At 35.4% G+C, this 17902-nt stretch overlaps 2 protein-coding genes across 4 annotated transcripts; one reads left to right on the top strand and one right to left on the bottom strand.

Annotated features, from left to right (window-relative positions):
• Positions 1 to 86: 86 nt before the first annotated feature.
• gpnmb (glycoprotein (transmembrane) nmb) lies at positions 87 to 7380 on the bottom strand. 2 transcript variants are annotated; one of them, XM_065289133.2, is made up of 12 exons: positions 7202 to 7380; positions 5708 to 5839; positions 5463 to 5618; positions 4640 to 4801; positions 4382 to 4543; positions 3932 to 4240; positions 3272 to 3331; positions 2759 to 3025; positions 2557 to 2650; positions 2031 to 2254; positions 1686 to 1779; positions 87 to 815 (listed from the first exon to the last, which is right to left on the bottom strand). In XM_065289133.2, the coding sequence occupies exons 1-12, from the start codon at positions 7269 to 7271 to the stop codon at positions 668 to 670; spliced, it is 1878 nt and encodes a 625-aa protein (XP_065145205.1). In that variant the 5' UTR covers positions 7272 to 7380; the 3' UTR covers positions 87 to 667. The 2 variants fall into 2 exon arrangements, with proteins under 2 accessions (XP_065145205.1, XP_065145215.1); XM_065289143.2 differs by having other exon boundaries at positions 5475 to 5618.
• Positions 7381 to 9162: 1782 nt separating this feature from the next.
• Positions 9163 to 17100, top strand: oxnad1 (oxidoreductase NAD-binding domain containing 1). Of its 2 annotated transcripts, none has more exons than XM_065289113.2 (8): positions 9163 to 9211; positions 9499 to 9629; positions 10362 to 10425; positions 13065 to 13171; positions 14369 to 14510; positions 14584 to 14823; positions 16083 to 16191; positions 16297 to 17100. In XM_065289113.2, exons 2-8 carry the CDS (start codon positions 9535 to 9537, stop codon positions 16452 to 16454), a joined length of 915 nt encoding a protein of 304 aa, XP_065145185.1. In that variant the 5' UTR covers positions 9163 to 9211; positions 9499 to 9534; the 3' UTR covers positions 16455 to 17100. The 2 variants fall into 2 exon arrangements, with proteins under 2 accessions (XP_065145185.1, XP_065145192.1); XM_065289120.2 differs by lacking the exon at positions 9163 to 9211 and adding an exon at positions 9241 to 9372.
• Positions 17101 to 17902: the final 802 nt, after the last annotated feature.

Here is a 17902-nt window from a genome sequence, read left to right as displayed (position 1 = left end):
TTTTGTTTTACTTGTTTTATCATTTCCAGCCATTGTGGTTTAGACGTTTTAGAATGCAAGTTTGTCCAGCAGGGAAGTTGTGACTTTAAAATAATTTTTCAATTATGAAAGTGCTATCAAAAGTATTAATACTCATGCATAAAAAACTATTTTAGACCCATCCTTTAATATACCAAACCCATTCTTTACAAAAAGCTTGTAAAGTGATTTGTTACAAAATGTAATTTCCATATATAAGTTCTTAAAAAACTTTCTGATTTTCAATAAGTACTTTTTAATCATCCTGTTTTCCACAAGTATTATCATTAACGTTTCACAGTTTTAATCATAATTGGGCAAAACAATTTGATTGTGAAACATTTACGTCATTCCAGTGTTACATTTACTCATAAATGTTCATTTTTAAAAGCAAATGATTATACAAGAGCTAAAATACTTCATGTTATGTCAGTTAGTAGTGAGGTTTTAGTAATTTTTAATTATTGATTCTTCAATTGTCAACGGATTGTGATATAAAAGGTTTCAAACAAAAAGTAACTTATTCCATATCTTGCCATAAAATCTGTAAAATTGCATTTACTGTAATAAAATGCTAACTTGAAACACTTATTCTCATTAAATGGTTCTAGCAACCTGCAGAAAGTGGTTACTGCAACTTTTAATCAGTTTATACTGGTTTCTCGGCCAATAAATGGCGTCTCTCATCATTGGCTGGAGTAGATCTTAGCTTTCTTAAACCCCAGCTATCAACACCTGAGTTTCTCTCTGCATCATCCAACATCGGGCGTCCAACCGGACGATACTCCTTATGTCGCCTGTAAGACAACAAAATAGAAATGATAAGATGCATTCTGCAAACATGTCATGTTTCCAGAGGTGTAAAAAGTACTCAAAAATTTTACTCGAGTGAAAGTACAAGTACTGAGTGTAAATTGTACTCAAAAGTAAAAGTGTCTGGTCAGAATCATACTTGATTAAAAGTAAAAAAGTACAACATTAAAATTGTACTTGAGTATTAAAAAAACTAGAGATTCTTGTTTAAGCTATTAATCTCTAAAATTGTCAAAGCAAATTGTCGTGCCATCGCACCATCATTACGACAGAAACGGTGCAGATAATCCGGAAAATGGAAAAACGCTACAGGACGCACTGATCGGATCTGAACAGTTTATACACAATATGGACAGCGAGTCTGTCAAATTGGATATGAACCAAAATCAGATTTGAACTGACAGTCTGAACAAGGTCTTAGTCTTGATAGAGAGGTTGCAAATAGCAGGAAACGTGGGGAATACATTTCATGTGTTATCGTTTTTAAAGAAGCGAAACAATCAGATGAACTGTTGACTAATTTCTCAGTGTGGGGCCAAAGGCTCCAAAATATATAAAATGTAAATGTATCTGGCCATAAGCGCAATTCAATTGGTTTGGTAAGAGCAAGGGAAAATAGAATAAAGTAATCTTTAAAAAAGTACTTTTGACTGTAAATAAAATTGTAAGGAGTAAAAATTACTTTAAAAAAAAAAAAAGTAATAAAGTAAAAGTATTGATTTTTAATTGTACTCAAGTAAAACCCCCAAAGTAATACTTAAGTACAGTAATCAAGTAAAATTACTCAAGTACTCTGCATGTTTCTCAATGCAAATTGTGTTTTCAAAATAAATGCTTTGTTTAATGATACTCACCTATAGATCATAATGGCAATAAATGCGAAGATGGAGACAAGCACAGCACTGGAAGACACAACCACCACAGCAACGTGGGAGGATGTAGAAAAGCCTTAAGAGAGGGAATGAGGTATGGGATTAATAATTCAGGGGTTGGTTTAAAATGTTGATATTAGTTTGGTCCAAACAGGTTAATATTGATCATGCAATAAAAATCCTTTTTTAGAACTGTAAAAATGTAATAATTTTTCAGGAATAATATAATATATAATTATTTTTCAGTAGTATCTCTGTTATTTGACACTTAAGTATTCTTAGAATATCTCTCAAATTCCACTGCACACAGATTGATAAAGGGCTTACTCTTGTCAGGGCTGTTGCCAACGGATACTGAGGTGGTGGTGGCAAGAGCCAAGCCGCCAGGAACTCCAAGCTTGATGTTGATGCAGTACGTGCCCGGCGTTTGAAAGATGCGCGTCAAACTGTTCTTGCAACCTTCACCCGAGGGTGCTGCGTCGTCACATAGGATGTCATTTACTTCCTGACAGGTGGAATCGGCCACGATGGTACAGGCCACTGAAGGAACACTAAGGAAAGAAGAGATGATGCACAGGGATTTGTGTGACACATGTGCCTTGGTGTAAAGATCATCTGTGTTGTAAAGGTGAATGCTTTTGACATGCAGCATGGCAGTGATGTGCCATGCTAAATATCATAGAGTAGGTACAGAGCTTTTAACATTTAATGTCTTCTGTGATGCGTTTCCCAGTTTAGAGTTCTTTTAGTGTGTCAAAATCTTTGTTGTCTTTCATCTCTGATCCATTTTTAGCAACAAAAAAAACCATACAATTGTGAAGTGTATATTTATGGTTGTGTGTATCCATTTTACCTGCCCGTGCATGTCACCATAAAGTTGACAGAGGTGTTGGTGACTTCATTTAATATCTTACTGTGTAGCTCATTGTAAAGAGCAAGAGGAGGTTCTGTAAGAATCCACAAAAAGTTTGCATAGGTTTATCATAAAACTGAAAATCTAAGCGTTTTCAAAACTTGTATCATGGTATCAGGGAACATTATTAAATCCTCTTTACCAATAATGATGATCTCACTCTCAAAGGAGCCATACATGTAGCGGAAACAGTCAGACTCCATAAAATGTGTGTGTTTGATCATGAGTGGGGAGATGGGCTGAGTATGGGTCGAGCCGGTCTGAGTACGGGCCGAGCCGGTCTCAGGTACAGGAGTTGCTGTAGTGCCGGACGTCACGTGTGCATCTGTATGAAATGGTTCTGTTGTCGGAACGGCACTTGAGGGACTTTGAGGAGTGGTTATTGGCAAAGAACTGGTTGCAATAGGAGCTATAGAAGAGAATTAATAATTATTATAAGCATTGGCCTTTAGACGTTTTCATTGTGTGTTGTTTGTAACTGTTTGTAACTACTAAAATATCAAATGTTTCTAGACATTTACCGATGGTTAAAATACAGAATGCCAATCCTTAGTTTTGTAATTTGATTTAATGGTTAAAAAGACTATTGTGAGGAAAACATTCAAAAGGTTTCATGGTCCTAAAATGATAAAATACAGTGTTTTTTGTGTCTCACCTTTCGTAGTCTCAATTTTGCTGGTAGATGTGTGAGGTACAGGTGACGGTGTAGACATTTCTGTTCATGCAAACAATGAAAGTCATTCAATTTGAATACAGTCACAGTGAATTAATGCATATTGCAGGTTTTTAAACTCTCAGCCGGCATATATTGTTAGAAATAATGGTCAAATATGTACCTGATGTGTCACTGGGGCAGTACCTTTTTTAAAAAGTCCTAATATGTACACTCTAAAAACAAACGGTGCTATATAGCACCAAAAGTGGTTCTTTGCACTAGAAGAACCGTTTTTAGTGCCATATAGCACCGGTGAAGCACCTGTGTAGAACCACATAGTGCTATGTAGAACCATATATGGTGCTATAGTGGTGCTATATGGCCCCCATATGGTTCTTCACTGGTGCTTCACCAAACGGTTCTTCTATGATTACGAGCAAAGAACACCTTTTGGTGCTATATAGCACCGTTTTTTTTTGAGTGTACCATTAGATGCAGATATGTATACATTTGGTATCAATATTTACCTCTGATGTACTAATATGAACCCCTTTTTAAAAGGGTACCACCTCAGTGACACTGTATGTTTTAGGCATATAATAACTTATTATATTAAATACAGCAATCTTACATTAAACATGTTTGTGTTTATAAGATTACCTGTGGTACAAGCCTGTGGCGTGGGGGTTGGTGGTGGGCAGGTAATGCGGAATGCTGCTTTTACAAGGAGATTGACCGTAAAGTTTCCGAGTGTGTTGTACGTATGGGTCGCCACGTTGCTGTGGGTGACCAGCTTGCTGCCATCCTGAAAGTCCCAGATAAAGTCTACTGCATCAGCTGTCTTTAGGTACTTACTGGGGTCATGGACCTGCACTTTGAATATCACATCTGAGCCTTTATAAAAGACATTTTTCTCTTTTATCTTTACTGCTTCTTTCTGGGAAATGTTCACTGAGATGGGAATCTTGTCTGTAGGGAAAAACAAACAAAGCAAAATAAAATTAATAAAAAAACAGCCATTTTTTATTATCTTTTTTATCACTTCACTTCACACTTTTTACTTTCTGCATTAAGTTTGCATCAAAGTTAAAGAGATAATAACTGAAAGACCTGTTACAATGTATACAGTAGTATCAGTAGAGAGTGGGCTGTACTTCCTCCGTTCACGTTTACGATACACCATAACCTCCATCTCACCAGCTCCAATTGTCATGTTGGTGGTGTTTAGAGTGAGATGGGATGAGGAGCCATCACATGTCTCAAAATACTGACCTATGACAGTCACCACAGTGTGATTATTTTATGTAAAGTAGGTTTTTCATTATTTAATCAATAAATGGCAGGAAGACAAATATAAACAACACTTACCCATGGTGTGCCAAACATACACATAACCTCTACGTCTCCAGTCGCTGGTCTGAGGGAAAGGTTTTCCATCAGGGAAGACATTACACCTTTTCTTATCCATACACTTTCCAAAGCCGTAGTCATCCAACCATCCAACAGACCCTAAACGCCCCTGTCCACTGGCTGAAAGGGTTATACAAGTTTCAAACATAATGTAGGCTACAACATTTCATAACAAGAAGTATTAATTCATACATTTGAAAGTTCCAAATATTTGGAGCCAAAATTTTAATTTTATGTTAGTCAAAGTTTATTTACATTCGGTGTGTTCCAGGGCCAACAAATACAGCAACCGTTTGAGGTTCATAGCAGATAGTTAAGTGCCTTGAAATGTGTGCAGCTTAGTTTGGTATGTTGACATCATTTTCACTTAAAGAGAATTTTAGGGCGGGGCCAATTTAGTGGCTCCTCCTTCTTTTAAAAAATAGCATTTAGTTTACCTCACAGCCCTGGATTCCGATGAGAGTCTGGGGTGCAGAATTATGTCATAAAAATTGTTTATCCGTATTGAAAGATGTAAAATACTCAATTTAGCTTATATCTTTAAATTATTACTGTTTTATGTGGACAACACATATATATGTATTTTTGAAGCATTTTAAAGCACACGGCTTTATATATATATATATATATATATATATATATATATATATATATATATATATATATATATATATATATATATATATATATATATATATATATATATATATATCCTTAAAGCTAACATTTTAAAAGACAAAAAAGTTTTAATTTCATAGAAACTTTAAGTGAGTAGCAGCACCTGAAGCCATACCGTCATCACAGTTTTCGTCATTCAGCAGGTTGACGTCAGCGCCCTCTTTCTGACAAGGCGGGAACTCCAGCGCTGCAGTGAATGAGATGCACGAGCCGTTCATTGCGGGGCTGTCGCTCGTCAGGCGCACACGCGGAGTTTTACCTGTGTGAGAACATCGATTAGCGTGACCAAAATTAGCCTAATGTTACAAGTATGTATGTTGATAATATTTCACAAAACATGACTGTTACCATGTCTGCGGGTCAGATCTTGTTTGAAAGCTGGATACAGAGATTCGTCCCAAGGCTTTGTGTCTGGTTCCCATCCGGGGATTGGGAATGGTAAAGAGGGCTTGTATTTGTTAGGAAACATGTCGCCGTAAGCTGAAAAAAAACACCTGAACTGTAGTGAACTGTAGTGTATTCATCCTCATTTTTGTTACTAAATAACAATGTAAATCAAAAACAAATAAATAGTAAAACAGACATTTAGGTGGTCTTCATACAGTAAAAATTGTTATTTTTAAAAAAAAATTGGTTTCCCAAGAACCTTTTAGTTAGAGGATCTTAAAAAACATTTCTTTAATTTGATCCTCTTAAAAGAACCATTTCAATTTGTGCAGCAGAAATGTATTTGGCTGTTAAAGGTTGAGTGAAATCATAAAGCACAACAAAGAAACTTTATTTTTAACAGTGTATAGCTCAGACATCTGCCAAATAATGTCTTTGAATCTAATAAGAATAATATAATTAGCCTACAGTTCTAAAAAACAGGGCATAATATAATTTAGGCAAAGGTTGTTACAAAATCTCAATGTAAGAGAGAGAAAGAGAGAGCGAGAGAGAGAGAGAGAGAGAGAGAGAGAGAGAGAGAGAGAGAGAGAGAGAGAGACTTGCCATTACTTTCTAACTAAAAAACTTAACCTGTGCCCAAAAGAGGTATTAATAACTTAATTTTAATCGAATGATTGCATACTAAATGTGGAAACAATTAGCTGCAGATAAAAAAGATAAGCTGAGGCGATCACTAAATGTAAAAAAAAATACCAAATAAATTGTTGGTTTTCACAAAGCTATCATTTCAGTTGAGGAAACACAATGCGTTTTGCGCCCAAACACTGTAGCGACTGAAAAAGTGATCAGAGATAATCTAAAACATGTTTATATTAAATGATTAAAAACAAGTTTGCAGTTAATAAATTAAGTAAAAAGGTTGAATGGCCTAAACGAGATATTTCCAACATTCCGTTAATCTGGCTTGTATTGATGAGCACTTCTTTAGAAACTGAAGGAAAAACATATGTTTATCTATAACGAAATAAATTTAAGTAACTTAATATGACAGTGTGCCTGAACGAAAAATGTTTTTTATTGTGGGTATTTCTACAACTACTGCCTATCTAAACTCGCATCCAATTAGTTTTATCAGACTGCAGCGCACAAATAACAGCCTATTTATATCTAATACAATTTAATGTTGCATGTATACATTCCTCATATCAAGTTTTAACATTCTTTACATTGTGTTAGTCTTTAGAGTTTTTGCCTTGACAGAAACCATGTTTCACATATTAAAATGTGTTAGTAGTTTTATAGAGATTGTAGCAAAAAATCCTAATATCTCAAATCATCAAACACCTGTGCAATCAAGTAAAAAGTATTACTAAACTATTATAAACATAATTTAGTAAAAAAATAATAATAATAATAATAAATCACACCGTTTCGTACTTGCCTACTACTCACTTTTTTTGCTGTTGGTTACAGGAACGAACAGTACCCAAATCAGCCCAAATAAAATTTCCAAATGCACCATGTTGACGATTTTTAATGTATTGCCCCTAAGCCAGTCTGACTGCTCTCATAACCAGTCAGCTCTATTCTGCTCTCGTTCAACTTTCCCCTTCGTTCTCTTCAGCTTAAATGTAATAAAGCAAGCATGTGATGTTTCTGTAACTGGACGCATCTGATTCTTAATTAGAACTCGCGCACGCGGAAGGAGGGCACGCGCACATCTCATGCATGCAGACTTATTTCGTAACATGTTTTCTCTTTTTCCCCTTTTCTTTTGGCTTCATTAACTTTAATCCATGTCGATTGTAACTCATTCGTTCTTGAGAAAACGTTGTTTGAACCTGTTTTGTAAATGAATCATCATTTATGAACACAACTGCGTCCTTGTTTGTTTTCTAAATCCTTGTAAACAATGAGCGATTTTCATTTATTATATTTCTGGTAGTTTTAATAATTAATTATTAGTATTAGAAATAAAATGCTAGTATCATTTGAACTGAATTGAATTAAGTAGGCTGCGTATTGAAATATAAATAATATTTTTTTTAATTATAGATTTTTAAAATAGGCTACTTTTTTACAATAATTTTATATTTTTATACTTGTGTCAATTGAAAATTGAACAAATTTTATGAAACGTATCAACAGTTCACTATCCAAGTAAACTTAAGCGAATTGAAATATGCATGTCATATTGTCCTACACTAAAACAATTAAAACATGCGTAAAAGGCATAAAATGTTTTTTTGCGAAGCTATTACGTCTTTGCAAATAATCAACTTAAAAATGTGAATGTGTGATTCATGTAGTAATTGTCACAGATCTGCACGGGTTCAGGTGACAAATAAGAAAAGGCGGAAGGACAAAGGCACGAACGATTTATATAGGCTAAATAGTGCATTCTCCGCAGAATTAAAAAAAAAAGTTATATATTCAGAAACAACAAAACAAAAATTGGGCATAAAAAATAAAAGACGAGAACAATTAGTGATGTGATAGTTTTGTAGGCTAATTGTAAAACTTATGCCTTTATTCATAACGAATTAATATCTTGAATTTGTACCATGTTTTTTTTTCAAATAAAGGAAACTGGCATGTTATCACATGCTCTGCTGCGTCTCTCACGAGCTGATTTAATTTCGTCAGTTTTTCCAAATCTGTAACGTAATCACAATGCCGTGACTTTCCTCTGACTTTCAAGTGACAAGACTCCTTTCCTATTTTGTGACAGTGATAATAAAACATAAAAAACACTTAAATAAAGAAAATGTTGTTAATGTATTTGATAATTTCATGGCTTCGTATTCTAATTCTTTTCATATTCTGATGTTTACTTTGGCCACCAGAGGCTACTCTAACTCCTCACAAATAGCCCATGGTTAAAATATTATAGTGTTCCATTAAGTTTAACTCTGAAATGCGCGTTAGATCAAAATTCAATACATTTTATAAAATATTTTTTACAAATCTATAAATGGTCCAATTGAAAAACTGCGAGCTTTGAAAATAGAATAGTGCACCGTGCAAAACGTCTGCAAAGAATGAAAGTTTTTGCCATAGTTGGTGTTGAAAAAAACATGATCCATCACAGAAACTATAATGGATTCAGTGTTGATGTGTAAAGTTAGTTTTGATGGAAACTACTGAATATACTGCAATGTGTTGGTTTGGTAGAAAGGAACAAGTTTGTGATAGTTGGTGAACAATGCTATATGTTCATAATGCTATTTGTAAAGGAAACCATTGTAATATATTTTTTTAATTTAGCAAAATTAATTTAGTAGTACTCGAATGTATCATTGTAAAAAAATTAAAATGTATTATCTCATTTCATTTTACTGCTAAAATGAGGAGAAAGTTGTGAATAAGTGCTGTTGTTCAAGTGTCCGCTGGGTGGCAATAAAGAGTATGTTCAGCAACCTAAAGCACAGACGAAGAAGAATCGTTAAAGAATCTGCAGAGGTTAGTGATATTTTACTTACACAATGATTAACAGTCGACGTCAAACAAGGTCGTTAGGTCGTAATGCTATTTACAGTTTTAATTATTACTTACAGTTAAGACATTTGAAAAAATACGGATCAGCTAAGTAGCACTCCTCATCATCTCATCTGTTCTGCCATGTGTGTGTCTGAATATCATTTTATGTAGCTGTCATTCATACTTCTAGTGTTATCATTCCTTTTCTGGTATTTGTTTGCTTGTTCATGGTGGTATACTAAATTTTCTCTGTCTTATGATATAAACAGGTGTTGGACAGGTGAATCATTCCGTCATATCTGACCATGAGTGTCCCGTGTTTAATAAGGAACTTGACCAGACGTTTTGCCGGTGGATCAGTGTTTAGACCCGCAGGATTATTTTTATGTAATGTCACACGGTGAGTCTCCCTCCTGTAAAACACTTACTTTTGATAACCATCGTAGTGATCACACATTTTCTATTGTTTTAGTATCAATAGTTTAACTATGGTAATACAAAAGGTACTTGTATTTACTATAGACCCTTTACAGCGCACGTGATTAAATAGCCTGCGCAAGCATCTTGGCAACAGAAGTGGTGTGTTCCCCAGTGGTTCTAACGTGTTAGCAAAGTTTTTTTTTTTTTTTTAAGTTTTTTAAAACGGTTTTTCAGCATCAAAATGTCTGGTTGTTGCGTTTGGTTGCACTTATATAATACGTATATATGTATCTGGCCACTTTATATGTTGTCATCTGCTAACGTCTTCTATCCACTTCAATATAGTAAACGGATCTGCTAGCTGTGTTGAAAAAGTTGATAAGTCAACTTTTTAAAATAACTGTCTGTCTGTGTTGCTTCACTGCTGATTCTTGCCATACTTCCGTTGCCAAACTGCGCGCGCATATTTGTCACGTCATCATTGTGCACAAACAGTAAAAGGGTCTATACAACCTTAACTATGCTATATTATACAACTATACAACCATAGTTATTTTTTTATTTATTTAACAAATAGAAAATGTAGACTACATTTGTTGTGTTCTGGAAAATGCTGTATCTATGATAAACAGCTTTTGTATCAAAGTCAGTGTTTATACCTGTAGTTGTATTGTTTGTGTGTTTTTACTAAACTTCTATGTATTTGATTTAGAAAAATGTCATCCAAGAGACAAACTGACCATCTAGAGAGAACTGCTAATGTTTGCAGACAAATGGTAAATCTTCACTTTTAATGTTCTTTATACATGTTTGATGGCACTGACACGAGACCACATTTCCCCTTACTGGCTGGCTAGTGTCCTTATAACAAGCAAGCAAACACTGAATCCAAATGGGTGAAAGTTCAGACACTCGTGACGTGGTGTAGGTTAGCCAATGTTTCAACATTGCAGTCATTCCAGCTCACGTGATAAAACCACACTTACACCTTAAAGGGATAGTTCACCCAAAAATGAAAATTCTGTCATCATTTACTCACTCTCATGTTGTTACAATCCCACATAAATGTCTTTGTTCTGATGAACACAAAGGAAGATATTTTGAGAAATGTTTGTAACTGAACCGTTCGTGGACCCCATTCACTTCCATAGTAGGAAAAAATCATACTATGGAAGTAAATGGGGTCCACAAACGGTTTGGTTGCAAACATTTCTCAAAATATCTTCCTTTGTGTTCATCAGAACAAAGAAATTTATGTGGGATTGTAATAACATGAGAGTAAGTAAATGATGACAGAATTTTCATTTTTGGGTGAACTATCCTTTTAAGATATATGACTAAGTTTGCTGAATGCTCATTTATGGATCTTATCATTTATTATTTGTAAGCAGTATGTTTTAAATGAATATATATTTAATATCAACTTAGTAATAAGTTGAATCACGCAATAAATATAACAAACAAATGAATAAAAAATGTATGTAGTAGATCGCAATTGTGCAAACATGATGGTGACAGCTATGCATTCAACAGCCCATTGGCATTGCATTAAGCACTCTGCTGTATACAATACATCTTAAAGAAGCCATCAGAGTGGCTGAATGTAAAAATTGTACTGTACTTAAAGGGACATTGCATGTTTTTTTTAAATATGCTCATTTTCCAGCTCCCCTAGAGTTAAACATTTGATTTTTACCGTTTTGGAATCCATTCAGCCGATCTCCGGGTCTGGTGCTACCACTTTTAGCATAGCTTAGCACAATCCATTGAATCTTATTAGACCATTAGCATCGTGATAAAAAATAACCAAAGAGTTTCGATATTTTTCCTATTTAAAACTTGACTCTTCTGTAGTTACGTCATGTACTGACAGAAGACCGGCAGAAAATTAAAAAGTTGGGTAATAATCAAGGACTTTGCTGATGTTACATGGCTGCAGCAGGCGTAGTGATTACGCACTGCCTGAAAATAGTCTAATTGGTTACTTTCAATAGCAAGGGACCAGAGTCGTATAATAATAGAGTTACGACACTCACATAGACGTCCGTTGTAAGAATGGAATGCGGAAGTAACAGCGTTTCATGTAGTGACCGGTAGTGACGCATAGTTCCAAACGCAGCACTGAAGCCCATTCATTTCAATGGCACCAGCTGGTAAATCGATGAAATTACCGTTTCTCTTTACATTTTCGGACATTTCATTAATATAGTCAACAGTGATATTTTATGAACTCTGCTGTAGGTAATGATTATCGTTAATAATAACTAGTAAATATTTTAATGAGTTGTGTATAATGTGTGAATAATATAGATTTAATGGTTTAATATTTTATTACTGCTGGTGGCCATCTACTTTATACTTATCTTTTTTATATATTACGAGTAACACTAGGGGGCAACAGCGACAAGCTAAATGCCTTATAAGAAAGTCACACTGCTTCACAATGCTGCTATGTGTTTCTTGTGTTTGGTAAGTAATACGAGTGATGTATCCTCGAAAATCATGTATAATTATATTAACATTTAATGTGTACTATAAATACAATTAAATATGAATTTAGTGTGTTTCTGTTATGCTTGACTGTTACAAATAACCGCGTTGGCGATCTTTTTTTGTAATTTGAATATAGTAAAAGTGTAGGAATTATGTTTTTAGCAGATTGATAGCCATTTATATAGCCATATTTTGCTACAAAAATAAAAGATAAACTGTGTTGCTGTAGTTGGTATAGATAACCACAGTTATCTTTGGGTCACAATTAACTGTTTATAACTGATTTACTGTATTTCCATCACTCCCTAGTAAAAAAACGTTATAAACATAGTAAGTATAGTGATCAATTCCCATTACAAGCTTATATTTACCTAAAATAGCTCAAAACCTATGCAAACAGATTGACAGCCCTGCTTGGTTTGGAACTGTAGAACGTTACATGAATCACGTGACCGCGCGACGGCGAGATCAAATCGTTTCGTAACTCTGTTATTATACGACTCTGCAAGGGACTATCACTATGCCTGCTGCAGCCATGTTACAGCAGCAAAGTTCTTGATTATTACGTCAGTTTGAGAGTATAGTTCCTAGCCATATCTGCCTAGAAAATCTTAAATCTAAATTTTCAGTTGGTCTTAGAACACGATGTAACTACAGAAGACTCAAGTTTTAAATAGGAAAAATATCGAAACTCTTTGGTTATTTTTAGCGCGATGCTAATGGTCTAATCGGATTCAATGGATTGTGCTAAGCTATGCTAAAAGTGATAGCGCCAGACTCGGAGATCTGCTGAATGGATTCCAAAACGGTAAGAATCAAATGTTTAACTCAAAGAGAGCTGGAAAATGTGCACATTTTCAAATAAAGTGGAATGTCCCTTTAAGTAAATGTGATTTGATGCCCTGTTATTGTGTGTGTCCAGGAACTTTTCCCTGCACGTGTTTGTGACATTGTGAATGAATCTGATACAGTAAAGAGACTGAGATTGGAGGTACCACATCCGGACTTCAGCTTCCGTGCAGGACAATGGTAAAAACTGTACCTCAATCAAATATTATTATTAATATGTAATTAAAATGGACTTGGTGTCAAATCTATTGCACATTCAAAAGATTTTTATTAGTTACTATGACAGTCTGGCTAAATATCATTACATCATGTACATGTACAGTATCACCTTAAATGATTTATGCTTTAAAAGAGTTTAAAACGCACAGATTTTCCAAGTAGTGAGTCAAATTATTTGTTGGATTGCAAATTAGAGATGCCAAATTTGCCAAATGCCAAAGAGATCCCCCAACCTGTGTCTGGATTAACTTGTGTATGAATTAACCAGTTCTCACCGTGAATATAGCCATAAAGGCTGGAATGGCGTAAAGAATAAACAAAGAAATAATTATTTGTTGGATAAAAACATGAAATTTTGTTAAATATCCAGCAGATGGCGCTTTTCTTTCAGATAATTATCACATTCAGTTTGAGAACAAACCACAAGAATAATCAGAATAAAGCTTACGTCAGCCTATCCTCACACTTTTTCCTCACTTATGCTTGCCTTCGTGATTTGGCTTGTTGCATTTGTTGAGTTTCGAGGTGAAGAAGTCAGGTGATGATTTATGCAGATGTATGCGCAGAAACTCCTCCAGACCATATGATGTTGTGTTTCTGCTGAAAAACATGAGGGCCATGAGCCAAAGAGAGTGGGTGGGTGTGTGTGCATGTGCATGGGTTCAGCATATGTGTTAGCTTGCATTGCATACACTTGTGGCATCTTTAAAAATCTGTGTCGGTATTTATTTAGAATAAATATTGTTGACCTCAGCAATGTTGAACATATTTTGTGCTTGGTAAGTTACTGTGTGGGAAGAATCTGTTCTTGTATCAACATTTGAAATTTATGTATTTGTTTTGTTTTTTAAAAGTTAACTCTGCTAGTCCTGTATAGAGAGTATTCACTGTACAGGTAAGCAGTGACACACTAGCTGTATCCACCAATAGTTATCTCATTAATAAATATAATTTTGCTTTTACTCGACAGTGCATTCAAGCTGTATGTTTTTCATCAGTATATGTGTTTCCTGGGAATCGAATCAATGACTTTTGCGCTGCTTACACAATACTGTTCCAGTTGAACTACATTAACACTAGTTATATAGTTCCAGCATAACGCATTTGGGAAATATAATGCAAATAGATTGCATTCAAATGTGTCACTGTTTGTCACAGGGTGGATTTCTTCATCCCAGGTGTGGATACGGTAGGTGGCTTCTCCATATGCTCCAGTCCTGGTCTACTGCAAAGAGAGGGCGTGATTGAGCTTGCTGTCAAATACACACGACACCCTCCAGCAAACTGGATTCATACAAAAGTGAGTGAGTAAAGGTGTACACCGTGCTTTCAGACAAGTTCATGTAGTTTAAAGCATATCTCTCTGTTTTTAGTGCTCTGTGGACTCTGAAGTAGCTGTTAGGGTTGGTGGTAATTTCTACTTTGACCCTCGACCCTCTGACCCTGTGCTTGACCTGTTGCTGGTAGCTGGTGGTGTTGGAATTAACCCTCTGTACTCCATCTTACTGCATACGGCAGATCTGCTCAGGCACTCTTCCGATGGTCGTGGATACACACCGGGACGTACACACCTATGCTACAGTGCGAAGAATACCAAGGAACTTCTCTTTAAGGTTAGTGCTCAGTGTGTTTAACATATACAGTAGGAGCCAAAAGTGGTGTCTGGGGAGAGATTTGTACTATGTTTGCTTTTAACGCACCCTCTCAGGTTAGATTAAAGGGACACTCCACTTTTTTGAAAATATGCTAATTTTTCAGCTCCACTAGAATTAAACATTTGATTTTTACCGTTTTGGAATCCATTCAGCTGATCTCCGGGTCTGGCGTATTACCACTTTAGCATAGCTAAGCATAATCCATTGAATCTGATTAGACCATTAGCATTGTGCAAAAACGCTTTTTTTCTATATTTTTCTTATTTAAATGAAATGATGCAGTGCCTGAAAATAGTCCCCTTGGTAACTTTCAATTGCAGGGGACTATTTTAGGCAGTGAGTAATATTATTGCACCTCCTGCAGCCATGTTACAGCAGCAAAGTCTTTGATTATTACACCAAAATGAGAGTATAGTTCCTAGCCATATCGGCCTAGAAAATCCCAACTTTTAATTTTCTGTCGATCTCAGTACAAGATGTAACTACAGAAGAGTCAAGTTTTAAATAGGAAAAATATCAAAACTCTTTGGTTATTTTTTAGCGCGATGCTAATGATCTAATCAGATTCTATGGATTATGCTAAAAGTGCTAGCGCCAGACCCGGAAATCAGCTGAATGGATTCCAAAACAGTAAGAATCAAATGTTTAACTCTAGGGGAGCTAGAAAATTAGCATATTTTCAAAAAAAGTGGAGTGTCCATTTAAACATAAAAAATATATAACATATAACATGGACAAAGCGAAGGCGCACAGTGCCTCAGTGGGTAGCCCTGTTGCCTAGAGGACATAAGCAAGAAGGTATTTCGAAGGTATTCGAGATCCGGCTAGGTCAGGTGCCCTTTTTTTTGCGGAGTTTGCATGTTTCAAAGGCAAACTACAGTATATTTGGGAATCTGGGTTTTATTTAAATATTCAAAAATATTTAATATTTTGTAGTCAATGTCCTGGGCTGTCTTTATAAACTTTGCACATGTGTTGTGTCTTTTTTGCCAAGCCTCCTTAAATTCTTCTCAAAGCTGAGCTTTTGTTTATACTCCAAACATTTTTAATACAATATTTGATAATAAATAGCGAAGATGTCAGTTGTTCAAAGCTGGACATCATATTTGGCCACAACTGTACTTTTTACCAGGACATTTCCTTTAGAATCAAACCCATAACCTTGATGTTGCTAGTTGAGCTACAGGAAGTTTAACTTTGATGTATGTTCTCTTCAGAACACCATTATTGATGTCTGTCATGAGCTCCATGAGAAAGTCTCCTGCAATTTTCATATTACCCAGCAGAGCTCTGATATAGAGCAGGAAATTCAGCCTTATGCCATCAGTGAGTTGCAAAGTTTTACATTTTTTTTGTGTACATTAATTTTTTTTATACATTTTGCATTTGAGTGAGATAAAATTTTTGATATTCTTGTCCGACCTGCACCAGGTGAAAGGATATCAGAAGATGTACTAAAGCGTCACGTAGACCCAGAGCGTACGCTGTGTTATCTTTGTGGTCCTCCTCCTATGATAGAGAAAGTGAGCTCAGACCTGCAGAGGATCGGTCTATCGGAGGACAAAATCCTTTTTGAGAAATGGTGGTAGCATTTTATTGCCACAAACTCAGATGGATGGCTGCATTTGTGTTTGTGCATTATAGAAACGGACTGTAATGGTAATGGACCAGTAATGCATTTGAGTTAAACGCACAACAACATTTTGTCTGCACTCTCCTGGACTTTATTACTATTGGAATACACTCTGCTGATTACCATATCATCCACATTTAAGCAACAAAGCAATTTTCTAGACTCATTCCTGAATGATCACGGGCTGTACTGTATATTTAACTTTGTGTTGTGAGGTTACAGAGTCCTCCAAACTTGAATAATTCAGTTTTACCTCATTTTTAAAAATGGACTCGACAAATTGACCGTAACCACTGCTGAAATGCTCTACATTACAGCTGGTTAACTGTCTAGTCGGGGTATTGCACACATAGATTGCACTAGGGTTTTTTAGTTCTATGTACAATTATGTAGTTTGCAATAAAATTTTAATACACATATTTATTCATAAAGTTTTAGTATAGTTTTATTTAGTAAAATTTGTACTTGTACTGACATCATTTCAGCCATTTACACTGCAAAAAATATTTGTTGGTTTAACTAACTTAATTTTTAAGTTATCTGGTTGCCTTAAAGAGACACTCCACTTTTTTTTGAGAATATGCTCATTTTCCAGCTCCACTAGAATTAAACATTTGATTTTTACTGTTTTGGAATCCATTCAGCTGATCTACGGGTCTGACGGTACCACTTTTAGCATAGCTTAGCACAATTCATTGAATCTGATTAGACCATTAGCATTGTACTCAAAAGTGACCAAAGAGTTTCGATATTTTTCCTATTTAAAACTTGGCTCTTCTGTAGTTACATATAGCAGATATAGCTAGGAACTATACTTTCATTTTGGTGTAATAATCAAAGACTTTGCTGCCGTAACATGGCTGCATGAGGCGCAATGATATTACGCAGTGCCCGAAAATAGTCCCCTTAGTAACTTTCAATAGCAGGGAACTATTTTCGGCTGCTGCGTAATATCATTGCGCCACCTGCAGCCATGTTACGGCAGAAAAGTCTTTGATTATTACTTCAGTATGAGATTATAGTTCCTAGCCATATCTGCCTAGAAAATCGCAACTTTTAATTTTCTTTCGGTCTTAGTTCACAATGTAACTACAGAAGAGTTAAGTTTTAAATAGGAAAAATACCAAAACCCTTTGGTTATTTCTGAGCGTGATGCTAATGGTCTAATCGGATTCAATGGATTATGCTAAGCTATGCTAAAAGTGGTACCGCCAGACCCGGAGTTCAGCTGAATGGATTCCAAAATGGTAAAAATCAAATGTTTAACTCTAGGGAAGCTAGAAAATGAGCATATTTTCTAAAAAAGTGGAGTGTCCCTTTAAAGGCGGGGTGCATGATCTCTGAAAGCCAATGTTGACATTTGAAATCACCTAAACAAACACGCCCCTACCCCAATAGAATCTG

Source organism: Paramisgurnus dabryanus, chromosome 19 (genome assembly GCF_030506205.2).
Source record: "Paramisgurnus dabryanus chromosome 19, PD_genome_1.1, whole genome shotgun sequence".
Classification (NCBI taxonomy): domain Eukaryota; kingdom Metazoa; phylum Chordata; class Actinopteri; order Cypriniformes; family Cobitidae; genus Paramisgurnus; species Paramisgurnus dabryanus.
Note: the sequence above shows the minus strand (reverse complement) of the source record. Positions and strands in the feature narration are given on the sequence as shown.